The sequence below is a fragment of the Danio rerio genome, chromosome 8, assembly GCF_049306965.1.
Source record: "Danio rerio strain Tuebingen ecotype United States chromosome 8, GRCz12tu, whole genome shotgun sequence".
NCBI classification, from domain to species: Eukaryota; Metazoa; Chordata; class Actinopteri; order Cypriniformes; family Danionidae; genus Danio; species Danio rerio.
Window position 1 is genome coordinate 33705929 of NC_133183.1, and position 21689 is coordinate 33727617.

A 21689-nucleotide genomic window follows, 5' to 3' on the forward strand; every position below is an offset into this window, starting at 1 on the left:
CCCTATAGATAATACACCATACATATACACATATAAACACATGATAGGCTCTATACATGAAACACTATGCATTCCATACATATACACACGATACAATCTATACATATACACACATGATAGGCTCTAAACATGAAACACTATACATTCCATACATATACACATGATACAATCTATACATTCCATACATATACACACATGATAGGCTCTATACATGAAACACTATACATTCCATACATATACACATGGTAGGTTCTATATATGAAACACTATACATTCCATACATAAACACTCTCTCTCTCTCTCTCTCTCTCTCTCTCTCTCTCTCTCTCTCTCTCTCTCTCTATATATATATATATATATATATATATATATATATATATATATATATATATATATTCCATACTTAAACAAACATGATAAGTTCTATACATGAAACACCATATATTGCATACATATATACATGATACAATCTATACATAAACACACATTATAGGTTCTATATATGAAACACTATACATTCCATACATAAACACTCTCTCTCTCTCTCTCTCTCTCTCTCTCTCTCTCTCTCTCTCTCTCTCTCTCTATATATATATATATATATATATATATATATATATATATATATATATTCCATACTTAAACAAACATGATAAGTTCTATACATGAAACACCATATATTGCATACATATATACATGATACAATCTATACATAAACACACATGATAGGTTCTATACATGAAACACTATACATTCCATACATATACACACATGATAGGCTCTATACAATACATACATTTACACATGATTGGCTCTAAATATGAAACACTATACATTCCATACATAAACTCTCTCTCTCTCTCTCTCTTTCTCTCTCTCTCTCTCTCTCTCTCTCTCTCTCTCTCTCTCTCTCTCTCTCTCTCTATATATATATATATATATATATATATATATATATATATATATATATATATATATATATATATTCCATACTTAAACAAACATGATAAGTTCTATACATGAAACACCATATATTGCATACATATATACATGATACAATCTATACATAAACACACGTGATAGGTTCTATACATGAAACACTATACATTCCATACATATACACACATGATAGGCTCTATACAATACATACATTTACACATGATTGGCTCTAAATATGAAACACTATACATTCCATACATAAACTCTCTCTCTCTCTCTCTCTCTCTCTCTCTCTCTCTCTCTATATATATATATATATATATATATATATATATATATATATATATATATATATATATATATATATATATATATATATATATATATTCCATACTTAAACACACAAGATCGTTTCTATACATGAAACACCATAAATTGCATACATACACACACAATACAATCTATACATATACACACATGATAGGCTCTATACATGAAACACTAAACATTCCATACATATACACACATGATAGGCTCTAAACATGACACACTATACATTGCATACATATATATACACCTGATACACTCTATACATATATATGATATAGTCCTGTCTGGGTCTGGGATAGAACCCGAGTCTCTGGAGTGAAAGGTGAGTGACAAAACCACTGAGCTACTAGGAGATGATACACACCATACATGTACACACATGATACACCCTATAGATAATACACCATACTTGTACAGTCTATACATATACACACATGATAGGCTCTATACATGAAGCACTATACATTGCATACATATATACATGATACAATCTATACATACACATTCCATACATTTACACACATGATAGGCTCTATACATGAAACACAATACATTCCTTAAAAATACACACATGATAGGTTTAATACATGAAACACTAAACATTCCATACATATACACGATACAATCTATACATATACACACATGATAGGCTCTATACATGAAACACTATACATTCCATACATATACTGATGATACAATCTATACATTTATACACATGATAAGCTCAATACATGAAACACTAACATACCATACATATACACACTCTAAACATATACATGATACAGTCCTGTCAGGGTCTGGGATACAACCGGGGTCTCTGGTGTGAAAGGTGAGTGATGAAACCACAGAGCTACTGGGAGTTGCTACACACCATACATTTACACACATGATACACATACACGATACACCCTATAGATAATACACCATACATAAACACACAATACAATCTATACATATATATTCCATACATATACACTCTATAGGCTCTATACCTGAAACACTATACATTCCATACATATACACACGATACAATCTATACATATACATTGCAGACTTAAACAAACATGATAGGCTTTATACGTGAAACACTATACAATGCATACATATACACACATGATAGGCTCTATATATGAAACACTATACATTCTACACATATACATTCTATACATATACATTCCATACATAAACACACATGATGGGCTCCATACACGAAACACTATACATTGCATACATATACACCTGATACAATCTATACATGTACATGATAGGTTCCATACATGAAACTATACATTCCATACATACTGAGCTACTGGGAGTTGATACACACTATATATTTACACACGATACAATCTATACATATACATTAAACACACATGATAGGCTCTATACTTGAAACACTATACATTGCCTACATATACACATGATACAATATATACATATACACTCCATACTTTAACACACATGATAGGCTTTATTCATGAAACACTATACATTCCTTACATATTCACACTCTATACATATACATGATACAGTCCTGTGAGGGTCTGGGATAGAACCTAGGTCTCTGGTGTGAAAGGTGAGTGATGAAACCACTGAGCTGAATTACTGTGAGTTGATACACATACACCCTATAGATAATACACCATACACATGATACAGTTTACACATATACACACATGATAGGCTCTATACATGAAGCACTATACATTGCATATATATACACACGATACAATCTATACTTACACATACACAAATAATAGGCTCTATAACATGAAACACTATACATTTCATACATATACACACACAATACAATTTATACATATACACACATGATAGGCTCTATACATGAAGCACTATACATTGCATATATACATACACATGATACAATCTATACTTACACATACACATGATAGGCTCTATACATGAAACACTATACATTTCATACATACACACACAATACAATCTATACATATACACACATGATATGCTCTATATATGAAACACCATACACATACACATGATATAATCTATACATTAAACGCTATACATTCCATACATATACACTCTATACATATACATTCTATGCTTAAACACACATGATAGGCTCTATACATGAAACACTATACATGAAACACTATACATTCCATACATATACATGATACAGTCCTGTCAGGGTCTGTGATAGAATCCTGGTCTCTGGGGTGAAAGCTGAGTGACAAACCACTGAGCTACTGGGAGTTGATACAAACCATACATTAACACATATGGGGCTCTATTTTGACGGTCCATGCGCAAAGCGCAAAACGCAGGGCGCAAATGCTTTCAGGGCGTGTCAGGACGCGTTTTTGCTAATTTAAGGACGGGAAATCTGCCTTGCGCTTCGGCGCATGGTCTAAAAGGGTTGAGTTTATTTTCTTAATGAGTTATAGGTGTGTTTTAAGAATAAACCAATTACAGTCTCATCTCCCATTCCCTTTAAGAGTCAGCTGTGTCGCGCCAAGAGCGCATTTGCTATTTACAGGATGCAAAGTAAGTCTAAGTGGAAAAAATGAGCATTTCACAAGCAAACAGTTAAAGAGCCCATATTATACATGAAATAGGGTCATATCTTGGTTGTAAGGGTCTCCAACAACAGTTTAATATGCATGCAAGGTCAAAAAACACTTTCATGGTCTTATAATCTGCATTTATTTTTACCTAATTATCCCAGCGACTCCTGTATGAATCGTCCAGTGATTCATTTGTTCCCAAACCCCTCCTTAGCGCGAAGCTAATCTGCGCTGATTGGACCAATGACAGTCTGTTGCGATTGGTCGACTGCCTTCAGTGAGAGGGTGAAATGTCCAACAGCTAATCAGCAATATAAAAGTAATCACAGTTCATACAAGCTCGATAGTGTAAGGCGTGGATTTTAGCTGCCAGTGGGTCAATGTAAATACAGAATATGGATTTGAAAATACAGACGACTAACTATTTTATTGAGCAAAAACTCCAAAAACAGTTGAGGAGATCGCCTAGCTTCTCACTCTGCTCTTTTCACAGACACACACACACATATTGCACACACACGCACTTAACCCTGCTCCAGACGACAAGGCGCGCACACACACACACACACACACACACACAAACACACACACCTCCGGATGACAGCGCGCGCACACACACACGTACACACAGACACACACACTAATCCTCCTCCACGGAGCTCCGTAAAGCAGCACGCGTCGCGTTTTAAACGTGGCTTTGCACCCGATATGAGAATAAAGCGAGTTAACCTGATACAGTCCAAGTAACAAATCACAACTAAATACATTTGCAAGCTAGAGTCAACGAGGCAACTTTAATTGCACATACTTACACTTGAGAAATGGAGGAAGAAACCCATCCTGACGTCCATCAGTAAGTTACTCTTTACTGATCCTTCCTTTAACAAACGCCGATGAAGTATTCTTTGTAGCATGTAGTTTCCAGTAGTTTCCAACTGCTTGGCTATATTGCTGAGGTTTCATCTTTGGGTAGAGACTCAATATATCCATCTGCAGTGTGACTTCAATCGACGGGCATGTTTGTGTGTGTGTGTGTGTGTGTGTGTGTTTGTGTGTGTGTGTGTGTGTGTGTGTCTGGGTTTCTATGTCAGAGGGCGGGGCCGCAGGTTTGAAATCTCCCGGGTTTGCGCGTGCACGTGAATAAATTGGTTTCGTTCGTACGTCATGGAGAAACACCTAATGACTCGGTATCAAGGCGACTCGTTTGAAGCACTATGAGTCGACTCTTTTATAGATGAATCAACAGTTTTAAACACTGTACACTAACAGATTTAAGCCTTAGCTGGATACTTCACTTCACTTAGAGCTGTGTTACACACTACAATGAGGGGAATTTTCAAAAACCCATAATATGGGCTCTATTACAGTTTTTTTTAACAGAAAACTGTTAAACAGAGCATTTACTGTGTGAGAATCAGAGATAATGGATAACTTTCACTTTCGCTCTTGGATAGGGAAACCTTTACGCACAGACATCAATTAGTTTATAAATAAATATTTTGTTTGTTAAGCGCAAATATTCATTTCAAAACTATTTCTGAATTCAGTTCTAATTTCCAGCAAATGAATAAATGAATAGTAATAGCAAAATGTGCTCAAAAACCTGAGTTATATCCTAAAACACATGCTTTGCCCCATATGGTCTAAAACCTGACAGGTGGGCAAATCTAAGCTTGTTTTTAATAAAACAAATATAAATATGGATATAATAAATAATACAATACAATATAATAATATAATATAATATAATATAATATAATATAATATAATATAATATAATATAATATAATATAATATAATATAATATAATATGGTGTCACGGTGGCACAGTGGGTAGCTCAATCGCCTCACAGCAAGAAGGTCGCTGGTTCAAGCCTTGGCTGTGTCAGTTGGTATTTCTATGTGGAGTTTGCATGTTCTCCCTGTGTTCAAGGAGGTTTCCTTCGGGTGTTCCTGTTTCTCCCACCAGTCCAAAGAAATGCAGTTCAGGTAACTGGGTAAGCTAAATTGTCCGTAGTGTGTGTGTGTGAATGTCCCAGTGATGGGTTGTAGCTGGAAGGGCATTTGCTGCATAAAACACCTGCTGGATAAGTTAGTTGTTCGGTCTGATGTGGCGACTTGATTAATAAAGGGATTAAGCAAAAAAGAAAATGAATGAATGAATGAATTAGCAAGAAGGTCCACTTTTTGAGATAAAAGAACCACCCCTTTCACCAGGCTGGCTACGGGCCTGTTTAAGAAGAGGCCTTTGTACTCGAAAGAGGTGATTTAATGAACTCACTGACATTCTCAGTAGCTTGAGTAAAAACAAAACAATTAGCATCCTTGTCAATGCTTTAATATAGTATGCAAATAACATGTTTTCCTCATATATTCCCATGCAGGGATGTTACTAATGGAGTTTAACGTTGAGGAATACAAATAAGACATTAAATGCTAATTGGCAGCGAGAGATGGAAGTGTATAAAGAGAAACAGAGGAACATGGAGCCATGTGTGAAATATAGCTATATTTATAGAACAGAAATAAAGTACACACTTTTTATAATTCATGATGGAAGGCGTAAGAATACAAATACATACTAACAAGACCAGACCTGCAGACGAAATTCAGACCTGTTGCTTGTCTTTTCTGATGGGGACTGGTAACCGTAACAACGCAACGATGATGTCGCCAGGATCATGTGAAGAGAAAATAGGATGAATTATTTTCACAAATAGGAAACTACAGCCTTATATGCTCTGACAGGAAAACTGTCTAAGAGTGGAACAAAATATGATACATTACTATAAAGAGGAAGAAAAATACAGTAATGAGCAGAGGCTCTGACCTACTGTGCATGATGGAAAAATGGGAGTAAACAACTCACATCCTAACATAAGAACTGAAATGTTAGTCACGTTGTCGGTGACCCACCTCTTTATCTAAGCAGCTCTGTTTTTCAGTCCATGCCACAGGTATTCAAAAGTGCAGATTCACATGTAAGTGACCTGTATGAAAATCAGCATATAAAAGCAATGCTTTCTTTGTCTTAACACGCTCAGTCATTACTGTATGTGCTTTTGGATTTCTCTCGCTGGTGTGTACAAAACATTATACAACAGGCAAAATGAAAGCCATAATGTTCACTTTACGGCAGCATGTTTGGATGAGATTCAGTCTGATTGAAGATATTTGATTACTTTTTAGCCAAACTTGGATGCAAAATTACAATCTCAGGTGGTGTATTTTTAGTTTGATTGAGGACATATTGCTGAATCTAACACTGTTTATAAAAGTCAATCCGTCTGTCTATCTTTCTATATAATCCATCTATCTATCTATCCATCCATCCATCCGTCCGTCAGTCCATCCTCAACCTATTCATCAATCAATCCATCAATCCATCAATCCATCCATCCATCTGTCCATCTATCCATCCATCCTCAATCTATCTATCCTCCATTCATCCATCCATCCTCAATCTAATGAATCCATCCATCTATCCATTCTCAATCCATCCATCCAGCCATCTTCAATCCATCCATCCTCCATTCATCCATCCATCCTCAATCTAATGAATCCATCCATCTATCCATCTTCAATCCATCCATCCAGCCATCTTCAATCCATCCATCCATCTTCAATCCACCCATCCTCCATTCATCCATCCATCCTCAATCTAATGAATCCATCCATCTATCCATCCTCAATCCATCCTTCCATCCACCCATCCTCAATCCATCCATCCATCTTTAATCCATCCATCATCCTCAATCCATCCATCCATTCACAATCCATCCATCTTCTATTCATCCTTCCATCCATCCATCCATTTTCAATCCATCCATTCATCCTTAATTTATCCATCCATCCTCGATCCATTGTCCATCCTCAATCCACCCATCCTTAATCCATATATCCATCATCTTTAATCCACCCATCCATTAACAATCCGTTCTCAATTTATCCATCCATCCTCAATCCATTCATCCATTCAGTCCATCCATCCTTAATCTATCCATCCATCCATCCATCCATCCATCCTCAATCAATCCATCCATCCATCCATCCTCAATCAATCCATCCATCCATTCACAATCCATCCCCCTTCTATCCATCCTTCCTTCCATCCATCCATCTATTTTCAATCCATCCATTCATCCTTAATTTATCCATCCATCCTCGATCCATCGTCCATCCTCAATCCACCCATCCCTAATCCATACATCCATCAACTTTAATCCACCCATCCATTAACAATCTGTTCTCAATTTATCCATCCATCCTCAATCCATCCATCCATTCAGTCCATCCATCCTCAAATAATCCATCCTCAATACATCCATCCATCCTCAATCCATCCATCCATCCACCCATCCTCAATCCATCCATCCATCTTCAATCCATCCATCATTCTCAATCCATCCATCCATTCACAATCCATCCATCTTCTATTCATCCTTCCATCCATCCATCCATTTTCAATCCATCCATTCATCCTTAATTTATCCATCCATCCTCGATCCATCGTCCATCCTCAATCCACCCATCCATTAACAATCCGTTCTCAATTTATACATCCATCCATCCATTCAGTGCATCCATCCTCAATCAATCCATCCTCAATACATCCATCCATCCTCAAACCATCATGTTTAAACATAATAGTGTTTACCACATTAAAACCTATTGATTTGATATATAAACAAGCTATTAAAATGATAGATTTAAAGCCTATGTGATGGCATTATGAGGTTTTATGCAAATATAACCTTTTTAGTTTGATAGCTTCATTAATTTTAATAAATGTTTTTTTTAAATGTTTGAATAATCATGTACCATTGCTGTTTTCTGATCTAATCAGTAAGAATCAGACCTCTCACAAAGTAACACAAGCAACTGCTAATGGTGATTGTCTTGTTCCAAAGTGTCAATCTGTTTTCTCTTTTAAGGGAACCAAATTGTGAAATAATTGTCCTGTAAGCCTAAAACTAGAAAATAATGTTCTTAAAAAGTTGTTAAAAACAAGAACAGCAGTGTTTGCACAAATAGTCTTACTATTAGTGATTTTGATCATGCCGCTTTTCCTTTTGCCTTACAGCAATTTATTGTAAAGATTTATAACGTTGTGTATAAGTATTTATTTTATTTTTAGTGTATGTTAAGCCTCCTCTGGACAGGTGTTGAGAATTAGCAAGTCTGTTAAAACATTTAAATGCAGTTGGTTTGTCCAGTGTAACTGTGATGTCTATGTAAAAAAAAAAAAAAAAATAAAATAAAAAAAAAACAATAAATAAAAAATAATAACAAACAATTTCTAATACCTCATTTGATTGGTTAATGTCATGACAGTACATACATTTTTTGTTATTTTGGAAAATACTAGTATTCAGCTTAAGGTTCAATTTAAAGGCTTAACTAATAAGGTTACCTAGGAAAAATAGGTTAGTTAGACAAGTCATATACTCAAGAAGTCATATATTTTTTATTTGAATACTGACTAATTCTAATACTGACTAAATTTTAATTTTTCTTTACAAATGTTTGTATTTTTACTTCAGCCAAACTAAAAGAAAGGACTTTCTCCAGATTAAAAAATAATAATAATAATATATATATATATATAGTAAATCACTTTGCTCTGGTACACAGTGCTTTGGCTTTAAAATAAGTACAGTTTAACATTAGGGCTAATAATATTGTCTTCAACTCTGTCCATTCATGTTTGTATATCTTGTGATTGTAAAAAGAAAATAAAAAACCTAAATAAATATAGTAACACACGTGGACACACTCTTGATCTACTTATAACTAAGGGTTTACACATTTCATCGACTGTTGTTAAGGATGTGGCACTATCTGATCATTTCTGTATTTTCTTTGATATATTGATCACTCCAGCTATTAAAGACAGATCTGTCTCTGTCAGAAAGAGATGCATAAATGAGAACACTAGTGAGCAGTTTATGAAGGCCATATCGCTGGCACCAAGTATATCTGCAGACTCTGTTGATTCTCTCCTTGATTTGTTTAATTCTAAAATTGAAAATGTAATAAATGACATCGCTCCTGTTAAAGTTAGGAAGAGAACTGGCAAAGAGAGAGTCCCTTGGAGAAACTCAAGAGCAGTCCAAATGAAGAAAAGACAATGCAGGAAAGCTGAGCGTATGTGGAGAAAGACGAAACTAGTAGTCCATTATAATATCTATAAAGACAGTCTTCAGGCTTTTAATGTGGAACTAAAAACTGCTAGACAGACTTTCTTTTCAAACCTTATAAACAACAATGTAAATAATGCTCGCACACTCTTTGCAACAGTAGAGAGGCTCACAAACCCCCCCAGTCGGATTCCCAGTGAGCTACTCTCTGTAAGCAAATGTAATGAATTTGCTAATTTCTTTACTGATAAGATCAATAATATCAGAAAGGCAATCAGCTCATCCAATCAGCCAAGTTGTGTCGATATCAAACAAACTCAACCACAACTTGAGAAGTCAGACATTATGTCTGATTTCATGGCAATTAACGGTAAAATCTTAGAAGAGATGGTGCAAATTATAAAAACATCAACCTGCAGTCTTGACACGCTCCCCACATCATTCTTTAAAACGGTGTTTACCTGTTTAGAAATGGATCTTCTAAAAGTGGTAAATGATTCACTTCTCTCAGGGATTTTTCCAAACTCACTTAAAACTGCAGTTGTTAAACCCCTCTTGAAGAAGAGCAACCTGGATAACACCCTATTGAACAATTACAGGCCAATCTCAAATCTCCCTTTCATTGGCAAAATCATTGAAAAAGTTGTTTTCAACCAGGTTAACAAGTTCTTAAACTTCAAGGGGTGTTTAGACAATTTTCAATCTGGTTTCAGAGCACATCACAGTACAGAGAGCGCTCTTATAAAGATAATCAATGATATACGTCTAAACACAGATTCAGGTAAAATAACAGTGTTGGTATTGCTCGATCTCAGTGCTGCATTTGACACTGTCGATCACAGCATACTTCTGGATAGGCTGGAAAACTGGGTTGGGCTGTCTGGGACAGTCCTCAAATGGTTCAGATCTTACCTTGAAGGGAGAGGTTACTATGTCAGTATAGGTGATCATAGGTCGAGGTGGACACCCATGACATGTGGAGTCCCACAAGGCTCGATTCTGGCACCTCTCCTGTTCAACCTTTACATGCTCCCTCTGAGCCAAATAATGAGAAAGAATCAAATCTCCTACCACAGCTATGCTGATGACACTCAGATCTACCTAGCCTTACTGCCTAATGACTACAGCCCCATTGACACCCTCTGCCAATGTATTGATGAAATGAGCAATTGGATGTGCCAAAACTTTCTTCAGTTAAACAAAGAGAAAACTGAAGTCATTGCGTTTGGGAACAGAGATGAGGTTCTCAAGGTGAATGCGTACCTAGGCTCTAAAGGTCAAACGACAAAAAATAAGGTCAAGAATCTTGGTGTGACGCTGGAGTCAGATCTGAGTTTCAACAGTCATGTCAAAGCAGTCAGTAAATCAGCATACTATCATCTCAAAAACATAGCAAGAATCAGATGCTTTGTTTCTAGTGAAGATTTAGAGAAACTTGTTCATGCTTTTATCAGTAGCAGGGTGGATTACTGTAATGGACTCCTCACTGGCCTTCCCAAAAAGACAGTCAGACACTTGCAGCTCATCCAGAATGCTGCAGCCAGAATTCTGACCAGAAGCAGGAAATCAGAGCACATCACACCTGTTCTCAGGTCTCTACACTGGCTGCCAGTTACATTCAGAATAGATTTTAAAGTATTATTACTGGTCTATAAATCACTAAATGGCCAAGGACCTCAATACATTACAGATATGCTCACTGAATACAAACCTAACAGATCACTCAGATCTTTAGGATCATATAAACTAGAAGTTCCAAGAGCTCAGTTTAAGCAGGGTGAATCTGCCTTCAGCCACTACGCCCCTTGCTGCTGGAATCAGCTTCCAGAAATGATTAGATGTGCTCCAACATTAGGCACATTCAAATCAAGACTGAAAACACATCTGTTTAGCTGTGCCTTTACTGAATGAGCACTGTGCTGCGTCCGACAGATCGCACTATTATGTTTTTCGTTTTCTTTTTCATTCTTTTATAACCTATTTTAACTCATTTTAATTTGTTTTTATCTGTTTTTAATAATTTTTATTGTCTGCATTTTATTTTCCTAAACTTGTCTTTTTTATTCCTGTTTATGTAAAGCACTTTGAATTGCCACTGTGTATGAAATGTGCTATATAAATAAACTTGCCTTGCCTTGCCTTGCCTAAACTATAAAATGTGAACATATATATTTCATGTAGTTACATTTCATTACTTACTTTAAAAAGGCAGCAATTGTGTAATCTCATAAAAATCAGTTGAAATAAGCAGACAATGTCATCCTTAAAGATTTGGCGTCATTTTGACAGTGAGATGTGTGGAGAAAAACTGTTTGCAAAGGCTTCTGGGAGATAAAATGTTTTTTTTTTTTTTTTTTTTTTTTACGCAGAAAGGTCAACACTTTCTCCATTATGTCAAATTTCATTACAGAGCAGCCAGTCATCTCTACAATTCAGGTTAGACTTAATGCATCCAAATTGCAGCAATTACGATTTCAGTTTAAAACTGCCTTTTTAAAGACAATAATTACTGCTATACATAATCATTTCATGAGTAAGACAAGAGATCACAAGAGAAACAATTCTGTTCTTCCTCCAGGGAACCACAAAATGACTAAAATATTACAATACATTTTCTTTTTTTATTTTACAAGAAATTTTAAACAATGAAGTATATAATAATATTAAAGCATGCACTTAAGCTCGTAAATGATTCACCTGACAGAAAAAAAAAATCTCACCTGCCTAATCTATCAGGCTTTCAACCTTTAAAGCATCTTCAAGAAAAAAAAACACATTTCTTTAAAGGTGCACTTGATGCAACCTTTACTCATATCGACTCCCATTATTCACTATTTCAAGTGTCTCGGTTTGACAGTTCAAGCATGCTCCGTTGCAGTGTGGCCTTTAGTAATGTCGAACTTTAGGATTAGTCTTAATTACTGCAATTTAGCATATTACTTTTGCACAAGGCGGACTATCACTTTAATTAAACGGAGGAAGGGAACACAGCCACAGGATGTCGCCGACAAAGAGAAGACAGAAACAAAGCAATGGCCTACCTAAATATCTCTTGAACGCTGGCCAGTAGATGACCTCCACCCTGAATAAAACTGGGCAGCAGGTTATGCTCGGTCAGTGTTATTATTGTTGTGCTCATATCTCGTAATAAAGCTGAGACTGGTGCCTCTCTCTGGACAAAATAGGTAAAACATCCTTCACATCACTCGTCAGAGCATGACAGTGAATGTGTTTGTTATACCGCTCACGTTAAATGAATAAATCACCAAAAGTTGTTTATATATTTTTTAAGATTTATGAGTATTATAATGAAAGAAATTTGTTATGTTGTGCTTTATTCGACACTTACCTCCAATACTGAATTTTTGTCTATTAAACTGCATTCCCAGAATGAATTTCTGTATGTTTTGTCAATGAATTTGAGTCATAAATCATCAACACAACTGATACGGAGATCAATTCGACGTTGTCAAGAGTGGTTTCACAATACAAAAATCATTAAATAAAATAGAAATAACAAACAAGCATGCCTAAAATGTAACTTAATAAACATTAGCCTATATACAGTTGATGTCAAAATTATTAGCCCCCCTGAATTATTAGCCCCGTTTATTTTTTTCCCCCAATTTCTGTTTAACAGAGAGATTTTCTCAACACATTTCTGAACATGATAGTTTTAATAACTCATGTCTAATAACTGATTTATTTTATCTTTAAATAGTAAATAATAGTAAATAATTTTGCTAGATATTTTTATGAAACTTCTATACAGCCTAAAGTGACATTTAATTAACTAGGTTAACTAGGAAGGTTAGGGTAATTAGGCAAGTTATTGTATTAGGCAAGTTATTTTTTCTGCAGAATATCAAAAAAATTGCTTAAAGGGTATAATCATTTTGACCTTACATTTATTTATTTATTTGTTTATAAAAACTACTTTTGTTCTAGCCGAAATAAAACAATTAAGATTTTCTCCAGAAGAAAACAGACATGAAAATCAGACATGCTGCGAAAATTTCCTTGCTCTGTTAAACATAATTTGGGAAATATTTAAAAAAAGAAAAAAATTAAAAGGAGGCTAATAATTGGAGGGGGGTCTTGATGCAGACCTGGTGCAGTGCCATCTGAGCTGCATCCAAATTTTTTTAATGGGCTCACCTAGCCCCAACCCTAACTCTACCAGTCACAGTGATGTCACTCACTCCATTTGAGTGCATTGGGTCTAACATTGCATCGCTGAGTGATGCAATCTCAGCTTGCGCCATAAAGGCTGCATCCAGATACTATTGAATAATTCTGACTTCAACTGTATTTAAAAACTCAGAATCATGTAATTTTGAAAATGTTGGCCTATGAGTGTGTTTTTTGAGCAGTGTATTTGGTTCTATCTTATTACATTTCTATCTTATCTGCAATTTGTTGCAGTTACATATATTTATGATCAAAATGGGATGTTAATCTTGTAATATAAATCTATGCGGTTTTTAAAACCATACATAAAATGTATTTAAATATCAGCTAAAACTCTACATTATACATTTCTTAATACTGCTCCTCAAATGTATGGCACATTACAATCCAATATTTTTTAAATTATTATTAAGTAAATCTAAGTTTGGGAAAAGTAGATTATTGCTAAAACTGTAAACAAGTGGCTAACTGGGTCATTCAAAACCCCTTAGCAAAATAAATCCTGTGCATTACCATTTTTAATGCTTCATATTTGTAATTTAACAAAATGTCATACATTTGACTTTTACTTAAAAGGGGATCCTTCAAGATGTAATAAACTTAAAAAAGTAAACCTGTTGCTTTCAAATTATTAAGTACATGAACTGCACACAATTATAAAAAAGAAGTCAACATCAAGAAGACAACAAGAAGTCGCATCATTCTCGCTCGAATAAATGTCTACAGTAAAGCTGCACGTGTCGCTCACATTTCATATAAGAAGCACTTCTCACAAAACAGACGCTTTACACACAAAAATACTTCTGTATAAATGTTTATTTCTAACTTTTATATAACCATGAGTTGATTAAAACTGCAGATCAATGACAGCGTGAAATAGCCTACTGTAACGTCTGTAATTATATAACATAAATAAATAAATGAACATATATGAACACACACAGCCCCTTACAGTCTCCGTAATGTTACCAACTACAGAAAAACTACACACATTATACATTTCATACTTATTTAGGTTCAAAACAACACAAAATATAGCCCACAGTCAGTAAAAACCTCTCATCTGTGTCTGTAATCCTCAGCAGCACGTGTAATCTCTGGTAGAGAGTCATTCCATCATTCCCAGTTCATATTAGTCCAAAAGGTGATGATAAAAATTAAAACAAGGCAATTTGTTTACATTTGCTGAAGAAATAATGTCCTCCTTTTCCCCGGCTTCTCCTTTTTTCTGCACTTCACTCTCGTGTTTAGTGTCTAACATGATCGGGTTTCAAAAGCACATCAATAATCAAGCGCATGTTATTATCATGAGCAAGAAAGCGTAAAAAACTATGAGGCACAGAGTTCTGCTCTACTCCATTGTTTTGTGGCTGTTCATCAAGACGACGACAAGACGACAACCCTGGCTCGTTTTTATATGTATATATGATTCCGCTGTAATCTCTTATTGTGTATTTTAAACATGGCAGGTTTTTTTTTCATTCTGGCTTGTTGCGTAAGCGAATGACGTATCTCTGTAAACCAATAGTGTTCAGCTGTGCATCTAGCTACGCCTTTTGGTACCCTTTTTTGTGGTTGGTACCCTTTCGAAAGGGTGCCGAAAAGTGGTACGGTTCGGTTCTGTACGGCTTTTGACAGTGGAAACGGCCATAAAAGCGTACCAAACCGAATCGTACCGTACCGTACCACTCAGTGGAAACGGGCCATTGGTGATCTCAGACGTGCGAAATCGCATTTCGTGACTAGGTGAGGCCAAACGATGATCAAAACATGGCCTCTATGGACCGAAATTTACAACTTGGTCCTAGCGGGACGGTGTCCTGGAGAGTTTAGCTCCAACCCTAATCAAACACACCTGAAGCAGCTAATCAAGCTCTTACTAGATACACTGGAAACTTGCTGGCAGGTGTGTTGAAGCAAGTCAGAGCTAAACTCAGCAGGACACTGGCCCTCCAGGACCGAATTTGGACACCCCTACTCTAGTGTGACCACGCCATTAGCCACATGTTCTTTTGTTTGTTCCCCTGATTGTTTCTCTCCTCCCCCTCGTTCTAATTCATTTAGTTGATTTGTTTCACCTGTCTTTGCTCATTAGCAAAGTTCTTTAGCACGGCACTGCGAAAAGGGGCAGGATTAAACAAGATAATTAGACATGTAAAAAAGCGAGCGATTGGTCCATGTTTTAAATTGCTGTCCAGAGAGGTCATGTTTTGATCTTCGATTTGTCTCACGCAATCATGTGATGCGATTTCACAGGTCAGAGTTCAAGCTTGAACTTTCCAAAACAGTGAACTGCAAAACTTGTCGCAGGAGCTTGTATTTCCGGTCTGATGCATTCGCGTGCATATAAATGGAAGTCTATGGGGAGAAAGGTGCAGTGCAAGGGCAGCTTTATTGATTATATTCTTCAATGCAAAGTGCGCTATGTTTTGCCATTGTTTTAAAACTTCAGATTTAGTCGTCTATGGGAGTAATAACTAGGAATAATAAACCACAGTAAACGGTCAAACCACTTGCTCTACAAACAGGTGTTTGCATTATTTTACAGAAAAAGCAGAAGCATATAATAGGAAAATGTCAAATTGCAACCTTAAGCAGCTAAGGAGCTGTTTTAGCGTCTAAAATTGAATTGATGGAATGGAAGGCAAAAAGATTGTCTTTTTTTTGTCTCGAGGCAAAAAGATTCCAATGGCTGTGCCCAATCATATGCAAAGAACAAGGTGAATTCCCCTTGTTTGTGCTAATCTGTGCCAGAGTGTTGTTTGCCTCCAACCCTGCAACATAAAATTTAGGTAAACAGATGGTTTTTAGTTAACCTTTTTTTCTGTTGGACTCCAGAACTCTCTTCCTACCTTCCCAGCCTTTTTGTGCTTGCCCTGCCAAGTCTTTGCTCATGCTGCCTGAATTTACGATGTCCTCGGCCTGATTCTGACCATTAAACCACACTGAACGGAACGAAACTTAATTGAACTGAAACTCTGAAAACTACGATTGTTTTGTTTTTGCTTTCTATAAATTATTTGTCTTCAACTGACAGCGTGTTGGGCGAAGTGCTGTTCCCTCACAGCAAGAAGGTTGCTGGTTCGATGCTTGGCTTAGTTGGTGTTTCTTTGTGGAGTTTGCATGTTCTCCCTGTGTTTGTGTGGGTTTCCTCCAGGTGCTCTGGTTTCCCATACAGTCCAAAGACATGTGGTGCAGGTGAATTGGGTAGGCGAAATTGTCCATAGTGTATGAGTGTGTGTGAATAAGTGTTTGTGGATGTTTCCTAGAGATGGGTTACGGCTGAAGGGCATCCGCTGTGTAAAAACATGCTGGTTAAGCTGGCTGTTCTTTCCGCTGTGGCGACCCCAGATTAATAAAGGGACTAAGCTGACAAGAAAATGAATGAATGACAACATGTTGTATGAGTATTACAGTGTTTTAAACAGACCACTGGACCTTTTGTTTTTTAAATACTCAATTTACAGCTACTTAAAACAGTTCTCTGTAGTATCTTATCATTATTTAGTCAAATTACTATTTTTCTGGCATTATACTAAAACGCATTTTACTTGCTAAAAAAGTATCATAGTATTAAAAATTATTTTTAATGGTGTGGCAGTGTGCAACATATTTATTAGCACAATTTTGATCATTTTGAGCCCTGTAAAAACCAAGTAGCAAATACGAAACAGCAAGGTGTATAATGTACAGAACTACATATATAAAAATAAATGGTACAGTCAATTATCAGACAACATTGAGTCAAACCTATAAGAGGTCAAACAAGTGTAATGCATAAAACATTTTGAGTCACCAAATTATGTAAATTTCATAGGATGATCACCACAGAAGTGCAACCACTAATAACAGTGTGATTGGTATATAGGATCTTTCAGATAATCAGATTTTGAAATGCAGCCTGTTATGATATAATAATAAATCAGTTTCGGTGGTTACAGCTTGATTCCAGAGTGTCTCAGCAGCCAATCAATGCCATCCAGCAGTCCTGTCAGTGTTTCTGCAGTCGTGTCTAGAACCTAAAGAGTGACAAAAACAGATTGTTGTTGATAATGATACAAAGGATACTTTTTTTTAAAACACACACACACACAAACGCGAGTGCGAACACACACACACATGTGCACATACACAAGCTCAATGGCCACCTTACAACTCCAGTTGTAAGGTTCAAATCTCAAACGCATTACAAAATTTACATCAGTTTTGATTTTGAAACTCCCATGCATTTGATTTTTTTGCTCGAATGTATTTCACAAACAATTGTGACATGCACAAACAATAAAGGAGCAAAGCACAACAAAAGTAAAACATAGAGGTAGCCATGATAGTCAGAATCTACAACAAAAATCAGTATTTAAAGCCATTTTAAGATAAATTATTTAAAAATAGCTAAAAGTGGTTGAATACAATCCCTAGAAATACGATTTAATGCCTTAACACGTTTGACTAATAGGCAGTGCTTTACCAAATTGATGCGATGTAAACAATATGAGCTACAATGACAGACGTCAACTTTTGAGTCAACTATGTCAACGCTTTGCAGATATATGTGATGTAAGTATAATTTGGTGAAAATCACATGAATGTTCTAGGAGGAGTTCGAAAAATAGGTTTTCAAAGAAAATTACTATAGGAGACAGAAATCACTGTTGTAGATGTTTCATGACAAATACTATTTCCCATTTTAAATCCCATTATGTTTTTTTCTCTTAGATTTAGTTTTAAATATAAATGCTTTTTTTTATTATTTTACCAAATTTGGACAGTGGGTTGCGCTAGAGGGATTAAGACAGCTAATGCAAAACTGCTGTGGTTAATTTTTGATTGTCCACGAGCTGCATGTCAAATTTCATAACTGTACTATACAGGCTTTTAGTATACGGTCCTATTGGCTGAAGACTACATGAAAAATTTTTAAAAGACGAAAATGAGTGTCCGGTAGCGAATCATTTTTAAAATTATTTACATATGCATGCAACAAATGAAATATGCCTGAAATATATCCTGCATGTTGAAAAATGATGAAAAGAAAAGTTTAGTCAAGTCTCATCAAATGTGAACAAGTTGGTTTTGATATCTTACCATCCAGGGGTTGACAAGTGAGCTTAGCTGAAGCTGATGGGCGATAGTCACACAATGAATCCTCTGTCTATCTGGTGTTTCTCTAGACACGCAGGAGAGTATCAGGACAGGACGGGATGCAGTGCCCACTGCAGGGTCTAACATGACTCTGATTTGTGCAATTTCCTCCTCCCAGCTTTTGTCCATTCCTTTATTAATACATAAATGAGAGGAATACCATATAAATTGCAAAATCACTTAATATGTTTCAGCAAGCAGCACTGTTTATTGCAGTGGTCACCAAACTTGTTCCTGGAGGGCCGGTGTCCTGCAGATTTTAACTCCAACCCTAATCAAACACACCTGAACAAGCTAATCAAGGTCTTACTGGGTATACTTAAGGTTTAATGAAACGCCCCACTTTATTTATTATTATTATTTTTTTGAACATTTATTTTACAACTCCCCAAGAGTTTAAGCCCTGGACTTGAGTTGTACTATTTTTAATCCATTCAGTTAATCTCTGGGTCTGGCAGGAACTCTTTTATCTTAACATTGCCCATTCAATGGATCTATTTAAAAGCTTGTCACTGTAGTTACATTGTGTTCTAGCACAGCATGGAGACAACGTCATAAGACGTTAATATTAGGTTTGATTTAGGTTGTGACGTCAGGTGACCAAATTCTAGCCAGCATCTAAGGCAGCAGTCTCACACTGCCGGCCCACTATCCTCCATTTACGGCTGACCCTCCTCCTCTCTCCGGCCCACAACTAATATCAAAAATATCGAGCGATTCAGCCTGCCAACACATATATTTTTGAACCACTATCATTGTAGTGCAGTTGAGTCTAGCCACTTGTGATTTTGACCTGCCACCTAGTCGACATTTAAAGTACTGCATTCAGATTAGTTTTACTTTCGTTTTCTCTTAGTGTACGGTTGACACATGCGTTTCAATGCTGTGGCTGATTTAAGCGTTAAAATATATGTCCTAAGTGCTCTATTTTTACTAAAGCTCTATTTTTGTAAATATTTATGGGCCATTTGATTATTATCAGTTTTTTACCACCTGCATTTTGTTGTACAAACACTTCTTTATAGCTTACACGTTATGCTGGTGGTGTAACAAATAAGATAATTTAGCTAATGTTTGATTTTAGTGGTCTTATTTAATAGATTTTTTTTTGTATATGCTTATTAAGGTTTGCATAAAAACTATGTACATTAGTAAAATTGTACTGCTTGCTGAATTGAACATGTTAAAGTAAATGTGAATATGTACATACATTTTCCCCTATTGTAGTTTTTAAAAAAAGATACTGAGAAGAACAATTGCCAGTAAAGTCACAGAAGTTACCCAAACTGCTTTCTGCTGTTCTTACGCTATTGGGACAATACAATAGGTTGGGACAGAATAATAATTATTATGTCTATTATTCGTAGGATTTATTTATTAGCAAAATAAACTTTAATGTGTACATTAAGAAACCAAAAGTTGGAGTTTTGATGGCATATAATCTGTGTAAGAATGATTGAGGGCCCTATCATAGACCTGGCACAATGAGGTGCAAGGCGCCACGCAAATGTGTTTGCTAGTTTCAGCATGGCACAAGAGTCGTTTTGACGTTTTGCACCATGCTGTTTAAAAAGCAAATGCATTTGTGCTACCCATAGGCGTTCTAGTCTAAAAAAGGAGGCGTATTAAGGCACATTGCTTGCGCGTTGCTATTTTGAGGAACCAAAATAGTCTGTTCAATAGACCAGATCAAAGCAGGTCTAAAAGTCCAGTGCAGAGCGTATTATTTGTGCGCCTTGCTTACACATTGCTTCGTTCATACAGGGTGTCCAGTATTACGCAAATATCTTTACAAATGAAAAAGAATTAAAAGATTGAAATATTACAAAAAATATTATTTTCTAGCCTACATAAATTTAAAACCATACTTTTACGCCTTCTACAGTTTTCTGTTTTCAGGTTTTTTCAGTTTATTTATAACAATTTGCTTTTGTATAATTTTATTATTATTAGCAGTATTATATATTATATGCATATTTATGTTTGTTTTATTAAAAAAAAGGTTAGATTTTTCCACCTGTTTAGTTTTAGATCACATGGGGCATAGCATGTGTATTTGGATATAACTCAGTTTTTTGACCACACTTTGTTATTATTGTTCCTTTATTTGTTTGCGGGAAATTAGAACTGAATTTAGAATTAGTTTTGAAACAAATCGTTGCGCTTAACAAACAAAATTAATTATGTATAGGCTAATGTGTTGTCTGTGCATACAACACATTTCCCTATCCAAGAGAGTGAAAGTGAAAGTAAAGAATGAGAAGACTTATTCTCTCATTCTCGCGCTACAGATGCTCTTTTTAACTGTTTTCTCACTAGTAAAGAGTTCAGTTTTTCCACATACAAAGTTCATCATTTAAATAGCAAATGTGCACTACGGCGCGACACAACTGATTTC

General features: G+C 35.8%; 1 protein-coding gene across 4 annotated transcripts in view; it reads right to left on the reverse strand.

Annotated features, from left to right (window-relative positions):
* Window positions 1-14947: 14947 nt before the first annotated feature.
* fbxo4 (F-box protein 4) overlaps window positions 14948-21689 on the reverse strand; it is a 72717-nt gene continuing 65975 nt past the window's right edge. The window contains exons 6-8 of one of the 4 annotated variants that reach the window (XR_012384445.1): window positions 19235-19422; window positions 15908-18168; window positions 14948-15837 (exon numbers count right to left, since the gene is read on the reverse strand). Coding sequence is in view for 2 of the 4 variants with exons in the window: in XM_002663139.8 (XP_002663185.3) it covers window positions 18085-18168; window positions 19235-19422 (272 nt within the window). In the remaining 2 variants the exon portion in view is untranslated. Of the gene's footprint in view, window positions 18169-19234; window positions 19423-21689 lie in introns of all 4 variants that reach the window. The other 3 variants (XR_012384446.1, XM_002663139.8, XM_021472098.3) reach the window with 3 other exon arrangements.